This window comes from Xyrauchen texanus, chromosome 1 (assembly GCF_025860055.1).
Source record: "Xyrauchen texanus isolate HMW12.3.18 chromosome 1, RBS_HiC_50CHRs, whole genome shotgun sequence".
In the NCBI taxonomy this organism is placed as follows: domain Eukaryota; kingdom Metazoa; phylum Chordata; class Actinopteri; order Cypriniformes; family Catostomidae; genus Xyrauchen; species Xyrauchen texanus.
Genome location: NC_068276.1, coordinates 51,024,955 through 51,037,359, shown reverse-complemented (window position 1 = coordinate 51,037,359; position 12,405 = coordinate 51,024,955). Strand labels below are relative to the sequence as shown.

Here is a 12,405-nt window from a genome sequence, read left to right as displayed (position 1 = left end):
ATTTTTGAAACCTGAAGCTCTTATTAACTTGACACAGTGTCTAAAAATGTGCCAGTCCTCCATGAGACACTGAAGAAACAGCGAGACATGGTGCAGCAGGTATGGACGTACACAGGTAAACAATGGCAAATCAGAAAAAAACACATTCGGTGTGAACAGCCCCTAACTCATCCGTTCGCCCGTATCTGTGAGTGAGAGCACGAGCGCAAAACAATTTCGGATGGCCTATATATTTTTTCATAAATTACAAACCCGAACCCTACTTAAAAAAATCACCTGTCCCGACCCCAGCGGCTTCTAACATGAACCGCTCCAAGAGTGTTGACAACAGCGTATTCGTACATGTACCCAGAACAACATGTCACCACTCAAGAATTTTTTGCTGAGCTTTCCTACCGGGGTGAGGGGCCCCTCACATTGTAATTGCATGGTGGTTAAAACTGCTACTGCATGTATCTGTACATATAAGTGTCTTACCACTAAGCCAGTTTATAGATTGCTCAGTCCGGATGCGTTCCTGCTCCATGCCCGTTGCCCTGGAAATGTCATACATTGTGCCAAGGAAGTTACTAGTGGCGGCAGTGTAAAGGATCCCTCCTGAAAGAGAGAGAGAGTGAAACAGAAACAGAAACATTGTCATGACTCATGCTCTTTTCTCCTTTTTCTTATTGTCACATCTGAGTGTATGTGGGTGTGAGTGTGTGTACTATCATACCTGCCATGACGGCAGTGTAGTGCTGGCTGGGCTCAAAGGGGCATTTTCCCTTCCCAGTCTCCATCTTCACACTACCGTCCTCTTGCGTCTCCAGAGAGAATGAAGAGATGTTCTAAACAATGCAGGGAGGAAAGAAAAAATGTATATTAAATACAAAATAATTGAGAATAAAAAGGAGGAAGAAGGGAGGCGGAGAATGGTGAGTCTAAAACAAATGATACAGGTACCACACGTGGAAAACTGTCAATTATTGAGAGCTAGGCTGACAGGTTAGTTGAAATGTATCTGTCACCATCCGTACACTGCTGTGAATTCAATGCAAATATCAGTGTCAGAAATGTTCTTTTGTATTAAGGGGAAAAATTTAGGAAAGCACGAGGGCATTCTTTTTCTAGCCATTTATGTCAAATATTATAATGAAGTAATTTAACTTAAATAAATGATCAATCTGAAAAATAATTGCTGTTATAAATTAAAATCATTACTGAATACAAAAGTAGCTGTAAATAATGCACATCAGATAACAGAATAAACACCCGGTTAGAAAACATTATAACTGGCCAGCCACTATTATACATTATATAGCTGTCCATTGTCTACAACCACATTCTGGCCTGAGTTCTGATCAATTTTGGATCCTGGTAGATACCCAACCAACATCTAATCCAACTTAGCATTTTAAAAAGATTTAAATCAGTGTAATTGCTGAAACACGTACAGTACACTTACAATAAAGGCACATTGGGGGTCGAAGGCAAACGTCCCGCAGGCATATATGCGTCCATCTCCCAAGAACTCAAGCAGACGGACGTAGTTCTTGCAATCGTCCTGTGAGGGGCACCAGAGTAAAGAATGGCATACATTGATTACCAAAACCTCTTAGTAATACACAGTGATTCTCTGAGTTTTGGTAAATTACAAACAACAGAGGTATATTCTACAGCTTTCAGTTTAAATATTAAAATATTACAGATAAGATAAAAGTTATATACTAATTAATGTAAATTCTAAAAGCAGTTATACCCAAAGCAAGCAGTTCACCAACACATTTTATTTAAATGTTCTAGTTGTTTATTTGAAAGGTCTAAGCTGTAGTGCAAGTGTATGAGAACAACATTCTGGGCAGTTTCCAGATGGTCACATGCTTTAAGGCTAGCACAATTCTTATGGATGTTTAAAGGGTGACGTTTAACATTGCTGGGGTGAAAAAGGTGTGTGTTTCTGTATTAATGACATTAATCGATAACTTGATGCCCATTGGGTTGTATCTACAACCCTCAGACATTTCCTACAGTGAGACCTCCCACCATCTTTTATTCTTTTAAAGGCAAGGTTAATTGGTAATTAGTGACATTTCACAGTAGGAATTAGCGAAGACCAATTTATAAAACATAGAGTAGATTTTAATTCCACACATTTATTCTAAATACTATTGTCTTATTATGAGCAAGGTTGGCTGGCTTGAGTCTAAACAGAACATCAAATACATCAATAAAGATTAATAGGAGACTCATCTATAGATTCTAAGCTTTCCTTAGGGTTTAATCAAATATGAGTGTGTGTTGCAGAAAGGAGAGGAAAAATGTAGGATATTTAAATGAACAGCCACATGTCTGAAAGGTCAATTATCCCACTGCCTCAGATCCCTCTCTCGTTTTGTTCTTTATTCATTTTCATCATGACATACCTTTTGTTTGCTTAATCACACCCTTTTGACCTTCCCTCGGTAGGGCCTCAGCTCACTTGTCAATCATCCACAGAACCCCTCCCCCATCATCACAGCAATGAATGCTCTGTATCTAACCACAATTAAGTGAGCTCATTAGCTCTTTAACACACACTTGCCCAATGTGCCACCATAATAAAAAGAGATTATTATTAAAGATGAATATTACTTCTCTCTTACTCCCTCTATTGATAATAATAATAATAACAACAATTATTATTACTATAATTTCAATTAATTGTTACCTTTATTAAATTCATATTAATTTTAATATTTAATTATTTTAAATAAATAAACGATTGTTTTATTAATATGTAAGTATAATAATAATAATTAATTATTATAAAATATATATTTTTTATATTATAATTGTTTTCTTTACATTTCCTTATTTTACTTGTAGTGTCATTTTTATTATTTTATGTCAATTACACTGTATATATTGAGAGACATGTCCACAGAGGCAGTGAACTAAAGTATATTGTGACTATTCTTCACACCTCACACAAATTGCTGCTTTCATAATTAGTAGACACATTCACACTCACATTCAAACACACTTTACAACCCTTCCACAAGATTCATATTCTTTGTTGCTTACTACTGAGTCCATTACATCCCTCAACCCTCTAGAACACATACACACTCACGACTCACCTCTGTTTTTCCCTTAGCGACACAAGATTTCCTCTTCTCTTCTGGAACACTCCACTCAATCTACATAGATATTGAGAGAGAGAGAGAGAGAGAGAGAGAGAGAGAGAGAGAGAGAGAGAGAGAGAGAGAGAGAGAGAGAGAGAGAGAGAGAGAGAGAGAGAGAGAGAGAGATATCAGTACTTCAGATTCCCAACTGGTTATACAGAAACAGTGTCAGTCATGAATATGCAAAGCTTGTTTGGCCTGTTTAATAGTGTGGATACAAAACACACGAGATGTGCAGGCAGTTCCTGTTAACATTATTTGCTTATTTAATGGTCAAATATATCCATAAATTCAGCCAAAGTCTAAAATACATAACATTTGTCTTCATTTACACATGACTATACTCTAGAAAGAAACGGCTCACCCAGCAACTAAAATTCTGATTTTCTTTTTTCAGTGGAAGATTATTATATGTTGTTCACTGAAAGTCTTACCCGCTACTGTAGCTCTCAAATCTTATTTTCACATATTCAAACCTCATATTCATATTTCATATATTCGTATATCATATTACAAGTTCAGACAGCCCATGGTTACTTTATGCTTTTATTGTATGGAAAAGAGCAGCATCATCATTCTGCAAAATGTATCCATTTTTCTACGGGAGAAAGAAAATGATGTATATGGTATTTGTATTTGGGTCGAAACAATAGGCTCTCAATACGCATTAAATAAATAAAATAATAATAATAATTAAAAACTCTTTATGCCTACAGACACAACTGCACATATCAGTATCATGGCATCAGTGCTATGATCTCATCACAGTGGGTCTCCTTTATCTTCTATCTAATATTACATGACAGTTAACGGAGTAATTCAGCTTTCAGACAATGAGCAAAGTGAAGATAGAGGTATGGGGCAAGTATGTTCTGCACTCTGACACAGTCTATGTGTGATGTGCTTGAGGGCAAACGGACATGAAGACTTATTAGAGTGTGTGATAGATGTTGACCCTGTTGACAGGAGACAGGGAGCGATGGCTGCTAGGGGAAAATGGGAGGGCCGTTGGGGAGGGTTAATTTGGTTAGAGAGCTGCACTTGCAACCAAGGATGAGATCATACTCCTTAGCTTGATGAAAAGCTGTGTATTGAATCCTGTTGAGCTGTCTTTTATGATGACTGTGTGTTGACGTGTGTGTACATACTTAGCTGTTCTTTGGGGACAAATCTGTGATCTAAATTTGAGTGATTTAAAAACCTCACTTTTTGGACATTTGGCGACATCCATAATTGAAAAATAAATGAATAAATAAAGCAAATACAGGTTTTATTTTTTATTTATTTTTATTCTCAATGTGCAAAAAGCTTCCTTTATGGGTATAATGTCTGGGTTAGGGTTAGTCAATAGTTATTACAATGAGCTTTTTATTAAAACAACATATAGCCAATAGCCTAATACGGGACCGGGTGTGTAGGATCACGACCCGGCCCCGCCCTCCGCCCTGTCACAGTCCCCATTTTGATTTGACTGAAAGGATTCTGATCTTCCCCCTGTTAAATATTTCTTTTGATTGCAGTTAATCTTGTTTCTTTCTATTCAATGCTGAAAAAACGAAATAAATCTTAAACCAGCCTAAGCTGGTCTAGTTGGTCTCCCAGCCTGACCAGCTGACAAGTGCCTAAAACCCTTTTAAAACCACTGCAAACCGAGTTTCATAGAATGAGCGCTTCTGTAATTACATTTTTGCAAACTGACTTGCGTTTCTTCACCGTTACCTGGTGAAATTAACAGTAGAGGTGCTACAACAACTGTGCATGTTTTTCACGTTCACACAAATCACGACTACAATGGCTGGTTACGACTTTATAAACACATATTTTTCGCATTACTACTCACACACTGCTATGTTATGATATTGAAACACATTTTTTAAACACATATTTAAAAAATGTTAACACTTTGTTACAGACTCACCTACTTTTACACACTTATTCCATCATGATTCATTTCTGTGCTAATTCACCTGATAGAGTGTTGGGCTAAAGACTCAGAAAAAAGCAGACAAGCTGACATGTGAGATGAAAGTGTCATAGAAGCAACACGAAATTATGTGGTTCCTTCAGAAAATATGCTTTTCTTGTCGCATTTGCTTTTAGGACACTATTGTGGTAAGGTTTAGGTGTTGGTTTAGGGTAAGGATGTCTGTTTTTACCTCTCTTTTGCATTTATGATACTTATTTTTTTTAGGTTAGGGAGGTCCATTTTACTTGTAAAAACCATCTAATAGTCACCTTAAAAATCTTGTCTGATTACAACACCATTTCACCCGCTTTTTTTTGTCTTCCCGCTGGTCATTTCACTGGGAAACTGCTGTGAAACGTGTAATAAAGCAAGTAACTTTGTTTTGCAAAAATGTTGCCACAGTCACATTCATGAGAAAAGACTGCTAAATCTGGCAAGCAGACCAGCAAATCATCTTAGACTGGCTTCTTAGAAAGCTCACCATTTTCCTCTTTGACAGGTTTGCGGTATCCACGGCGATGACTGCATCCCGCGCACCAAGGTAGAGCATCCCAGACTCACGGTCCAACAGGAAAGTGCTGAAGTTGTATATACCACCAAATTCATGGGAATCCAGTTTAGAGATGCCCACTAAGAGAAATAGGGAGAAACAGAAGGTTGGATTACATTTCATTATTAAAAACCAATGCAACCAATTTTACGTTTTGTAACTGAACAGATTTTCACAGTATTTTCCAAAAGAAAAAAATGCACAGGTGGGAATTGATTGAGTGGATCGGGAAAAGTGGTCATTCCATATTAGAATGGAGACCGACCTGAAAATAAGTTTGCTGTCAATTGTTGAGGAATACTCCTCTCCTGAAACACTCTTGAGGAGGCTTTTTAAACAGGATGGGGAGGCTGAAGAACATCTCGATGTGTCCCGATGGTTAACATTCTTTTTCAAATCGATTGCGTTTTAATATTGCCATTGCATTTATTAACGTTAACTGGCATTAAATTACCGCGTAAACTATTGGCAAGATTAAAAAAGGCTGCTTTCCCTACAACAGCAGCCTAAAACCATGTCCAAACCACTATTTGGCAATTGGTTACCATTATTTTCTTCATCCATGTGTGGAATAACCTGGAATCTATATTAAAAAGCAAATAGGGTCCATTTCCATGTTGGTCCACATTTCATGTTGATTTTAAATCATGTAACATAAATGTAAACACAAAAGCATAATCATTTTGCCAATACACGCATACATGAGAGATAAACTCTATATAAACTTTAATTTCTGTTTACCATCTGTGAAGATCAGTAATTCTGTATAAATATGTATACTAGCGTGTTTGTTGATGTTCTGAAATTTTAATGGTGTTTGAAATGTAATATAGATTAGATGCCCAGGGAAAATTTAATAAAGCATCGGCGATGATCCGTTCCCTTTCATTAAAAGTCTGAAACACTCAATTACTCCATTACTCTAATCATAACCAAGTGTATATATTTAAGAGATAGAGTGTGAGAGCAAGAGAGAGAGAAAGAAGAGGGCAAAGAGGAGAGAGAGGACAGATCACACTATTATTATAGTGTGATTAAAGTGTCAGAGGACATAATCATAAAAAGTATTAGTAGAAAATGTTGTCTGACAGGGCACATAAAATGATCAGCATAGAAACACACTGAACACTGTGTACCAAATGAATGCTCCTCCCCTTGGACTGTTCATATCCTGTGCTCCTTCCGTTTAATGTCTGACCTCATGAGAGGACATTAGAATGAGATCTGATGTGAAACAGAAAGGCTGAGTGTCTGTGATGGGCAGTGTTGTGTGTAGTGCATTACTAAGTAATTAATTACGGTAATTAAATTACTTTTTCATTAAAAACGTAAAGTAAGTGATTACTCTTAATTTTTCAGCAACTTAATTACAGTTACTTCTGATGTAATTGTGTTAAATACTGTATAGACTACAGCACAATTCTATATAAAAGAAATAGTGAATTTAAAATCTAAATTTAACGTCTAATGTTAAAATGTATGTTTTCTAATTTAATGCAGCCAACTTAAATTCTTTGGCCAGTTCGTGAAAAATGTATTTTATATTATATGATTTATTTGAAAGAATTAAAAGCACAATTTCATGTCTATCCTTGTATTTTTCATCTGGTTGAGGTTGATAAGGGGTTTTAGAAAGTAATTAGTAATAAGTAATGCAATTACTCAGACAGAGTAATTATTACAGTAATCGAATTACACTGTAGAAGATGTAATTAGTAGTTAGTAATTAATTACTTTATTTGTTTGTAATTACCCAACACTGGTGATGGTGTCTCAGTGACCATACAGACATCATCAGCATGTGTGTACTGTATAGAATATGTGCATGGATGTGTGTTTGCTTGCTTGTACTGATAGCACCCATTGGGATTGGGATGTTAGCACACGTGATCAGATTAATCACTTCTATGTAATCTCCTTCCTCCAACTATTATTCTTTAATTATCCCTCCCACCATTTTTTCTTCTTCCTAATAATTTTCCTCATCTTCTTCTCTAGGCTTGCATAGAGAGGTCTCGCCCAAAACACATTTCCACATTTACTTAGCTACTTTCTAAATGGAGACATACCAAAACCTTCTATTATTTTTATGCAAAGGTAATTATAATTACTAAGAACTAACCCAAACACAAAGGTTCTGCATTTTTAGGAAGAAAAAACAAACATACAAAAAAAACTTGATTTACTTTTAATTTACATTATTTGCTATGAATCATCTTTTTAAATAAGGGTGTCCCAAATGCTCCCAATGGGAGGTTTTGTCTGATTTAGCTCACTTGTGTGGACAATTTTGTCCCCAAACTATAGTTATGTACATACAAAAGTTTTCAGAGAACTATGTGTATGAAATAAGTTCAGCTCATTTTAAAACTAATATCTGACAGCTGACAAGCCAAAAGTGCCCTGTTATAATACCTAACAAATACTCTATAACAGGGGTACAGTAGGGGTAATCACTGGCATGCCAGTAACAGCAAGAGAGGAGTAGACTATTTTATGCATGCCAATCTTTATGTAATCCTTCCTCATGTTTACGCAGCATGATTCCATCAGCTGAATGGGAGGCTAAACATTATTAAAGTGTGACGAGACTCGCGCTGCACGTGCAATCCATTTACGCATCACGAGCCGTCAGCGCTTTGTGTAAGTAAATGAGCCCGCTTTGCTTCGGTCAGGCTGCGTGGATGACAACCTACATTCAGTGTTTAATTTGTTTCTTTTTGCTTTCAGAACAGCACGATGCAATAAGGAAAACACCACAATTAATCCATGAGATTTCCAACCTAGCATATAGGTCCACCCTCTTTAAACCATAGTCACACTCAAAATTACATTAAATGATTAAAAGAGAAAACATAAACCCACATCATGTGATTCAAAAATCTGAGTCTATTCAAAATATAAATTGGCACAACCAATGACCTGGAAAATAAAAAATGGCACTCCATGTCAAAAAGGTTGCCAACCCTTGCTCTATAACATATTGTGTGACATTATATAGACACACACACACCAGGCTGCAATGTCTAATGCTTCATACTATACATTATAATAGCCTTAATGCAACTGAAGATGCTTTTAAAGAATCTGCAGTGTGCAGGCAATATTGCACACATTCAGTACACAGATGCACACACACAAATATACACAAACAAACAAAGAAGCTCTCTTGTGTCATTTAATGATGTTATAAGAATTCCTCAGGATTTTTCTTTGCAGTCACCAGACCTGCTTTTGGACTTCTATATCAGTTATAAGGACAAGCTAACACATTTGACAGGCTGTGAGTTTAATCTCAAATGAATTCACAAAACGGGAGGATTATCTGTGCGTTTGAATGTCTGTGTTGCAGAGGAACCATCATTCAAAGTGCTGTGCTTACCACTGAAAATGTCAAAATGCAAACAAGGCAAAGAAATATGAACAAGCTTATGCATTATGCTTTTGAAAAGTAAAATGCCAAATAATATTTGCTATACCAAAGCACGGTTGAATTTTTGATTCTGACAGCCATGTTAATGAATGTTCAGTAACTGCATAGCTATGAAGTAGTTCCAGGTTTGTTTACCACATTACAGTTCCACCTAACCATGTTCTTTTTGCTCTAGAAACAATGGCTTGGGCTGTTTCAAGCAAGACACTTAATTGGTGATGGCCAAAACCTTTTGGTGCCAAAACTGAAAAATGCCTTGAGATAAACGCATTATTTAGACATGTAAATGTGGTAACCCTGGTATAAGCAACACACGTTGTGGACAAATTAAAATTTTTCTCTGCATTTAAATCTGTGCAATAATTCAACGGTTGCTGCCAAATTTTCCTGACATAATTTGTACAGAATATACACTCACCAAGCATTTTATTAGGAACACCATGGTCCTGATCAAGAGGCCAACATGGTATTCTATTGTTGTAGCCCATCTGTCTCAAGGTTTGACGTGTTGTGCATTCTGAGATGCTATTCCGCTTACTACAATTGTACAGAGCGGTTATCTGAGTTACTGTAGCCTTTCTGTCAGTTCAAATCAGTCTGGCCATTCACTGTTGACCTCTCTCATCAACAAGGCATTTCCGTCTGCAGAACTGCTGCTCACTGGAGGTTTTTGGCATCATTCTGAGTAAATTCTATAGTCTGTTGTATGTTAAAATCCCACAAGATCAGCAGTTACAGAAATACTCAAACCAGCCTGACTGGCACCAAAAATCATGCCACAGTCGAAATCACAGAGATAATTTTTTTTCCCCCATTCTGATGGATGATGTGAACTTTAAATGAAGATCCTGACCCGTATCTGCCTGATTTTATGCATTGCACAGCTTCCACACGATTGGTTGATTAGATAATTGCAAGAATAAGTAGGTGTACAGGTGTACCTCATAAAGTGCCCGGTGGGTGTAAATGCATCAAAATTAAATAACAGTACAGCAAACCAAAAAACTAAATTTAAAGTCTAATAAAGTTGTGGCACTAAATTCTGTATTCTGTTATATTCTGTTATAAATCATAGTTCCAGTTAAAAAATCTGACGGGATGAGCCATGCTGGAAGCCGGTCCATAAAAAGCTTACAGTTAGGTTAATAAACTACAGCCTATTACTAGCCCGAAGTGTTGTTTATTGTGATTATTATCAATAATACATTTATTTTTGGGGGGAAATGTGTCTTATTTCTGTTTATGCTGCCATTAAAAAAATAAAATAATAAAATTCCACATTGCATAAAATCTCTGAAATGCACAATCTCTTTTGATTGACAACTTTAGTTACATAAAAGCCAAATTTGAATGCTAATTTCAATTTTCTGTTATTCTCAATCTTTCCTCCTCCACTACTGCACCTCTCACTCAATTGGTGCCTCACAACTTGCCAGAAAAGCCCCACCCCCTTCCACTATTTCAAGCTGTCATTCTCAATAAGTGAAAAGAAGAAGCAAATTACAGAAGAATAGATGGAAACAGACAAAGACACTTGCTTCAGGCAAGGTCCTGCCTAAATGTCCTTGTGTCACACTCCTTCCTGTCCCTCTAGGTCCTTCCAAATATGTTTCTCCCCCTGCTGTGCATACCGATGTGGTGTTGGTTCCTAGAGCTAGACCATCTGCCGCCATTCCCCCAAACACCAATCCCCTCAGACTGTGCATCTGACCACTCATCTGTGAGACGAGAGACACACAAGGACCATGTACAGTATGTGTGCGTGTGTGTGTAAACATGGCAGATTGCAAGAGAATTTTGGACATTTGTTGTATTGCATCAGCTCCTGCTGAGCAACTCTACACATTTCCTCTCTGTCTCTTTCCCTCATTCACAGACAATTTTCATTGACTTCATCTGATTTTATACTGAGCTAATTATATTTTCTATCCCCTAACCATTTTGTCTTTTCACATTATTAGATTTTCATTAAAAGATTATTTAGAATATTCATTTAGCAGTTTTCCTTGTGCGGACTGCTGGCTGGTCCACACACAATGTAGGCAAAACCTAACACAGGCAAGATAAAATTATAATATCCCAAGCAATGGCTCGTGTCACTAAACCTCAAGCTCTGGGCTGTCATAGGCTGAAAGAGCAGCCAAAGCCAACCTCCCATCATAAATCATTCATTCAGTCTCAGCACATTAATCATGAATGACGAACGAGTGCTGGTGAAGGAGAGACAGAGAGATAGGCAGGGGGATGTAGGGTGTTTGGCCTCTCCTCATACCACTCTTTCACTAATATAATATTTTCTACTTCACTTTCTTCTCATCTACCCAACTCCCAAAATCATATTGATTTTCACCATTCTTTCTCTAACTCTGTACTGTAAGGCCACACAGTGTGTTGAGTGGGCTGAGTAAATGCTCTGTGATTGGCTATGGTTGCTGAGGTACTTTGGAAATTGCCGTTTTAGGAGGAGGGAGGGTTCACTACTACTGAATAATGTACTCTAAAGCTGAAGCTGTCAAACTCAGAAATACTGTGCGAGAGAAGAGAGAGAAGCTAAACAAATTAGCATTACCGTTTGTCATATTTAAACCAGTCATAGGAAATACCTTGTTTTCCTCCACTAAAATAACTGAAAAAACAATCATTGTATTTCCTGGGGTTAAAAGAAAGGTTTGTTCCCACAGCTCACAGCAGCTCAAGTTAAGTTTGTTCCTCAATGTGTAAAGGGATATTTCACCCAAAAATTAAAATTCTCTTATCATTTACTCACTCTCATGCCATCCCAGATATGACATTCTTCTGCAGAACACAGATAAAGATTTTTAGAAGAATACCTTAGCTCTGCTGGTCCTCACAATGCAAGTGAATGGTGGCCAGAACTCTGAATGTACAAATATCACATTTGCCTTGTGCATGTGCAACTGAATTACAAGTGTATTATATATATATATATATATATATATATATATATATATATATATATACACACAGGGTTGGGGAGTAACGGAATACATGTAACAGATTACGTATTTAAAATACAAAATATAAGTAACTATTCTGTATAACTACAGTTTCAATTTAAATCATTGGTAATTAGAATACAGTTACATTCCAAAAGTATTTTGATTACTGAAGAGATTACTTTGCATTTTATTGTCATTTGTTTCATTTAATATTTAGTGCTTTCAGATGGAAAACATTTATGCATATAAATTATGTGATCCAAAGTGCATTTGAACAGTGGTGAAACACTTTCTTATGATGTTTTACATTCACACGAGCAGGCAGAAGTAAGTTTAAAGTAAGTTTGGAGCAG

The 12,405-nt window shown here is 36.7% G+C and overlaps 1 protein-coding gene across 1 annotated transcript in view; it reads right to left on the bottom strand.

The window, feature by feature from the left end:
* Positions 1–12,405, bottom strand: part of sema4f (sema domain, immunoglobulin domain (Ig), transmembrane domain (TM) and short cytoplasmic domain, (semaphorin) 4F) — a 94,570-nt gene that overhangs the window by 17,565 nt on the left and 64,600 nt on the right. Inside the window, exons 2-6 of the mRNA XM_052132051.1 lie at positions 5,591–5,739; positions 3,099–3,158; positions 1,445–1,543; positions 716–827; positions 478–597 (exon numbers count right to left, since the gene is read on the bottom strand). Coding sequence (XP_051988011.1) covers positions 478–597; positions 716–827; positions 1,445–1,543; positions 3,099–3,158; positions 5,591–5,739 — 540 coding nt within the window. The remainder of the gene's footprint in view (positions 1–477; positions 598–715; positions 828–1,444; positions 1,544–3,098; positions 3,159–5,590; positions 5,740–12,405) is intronic.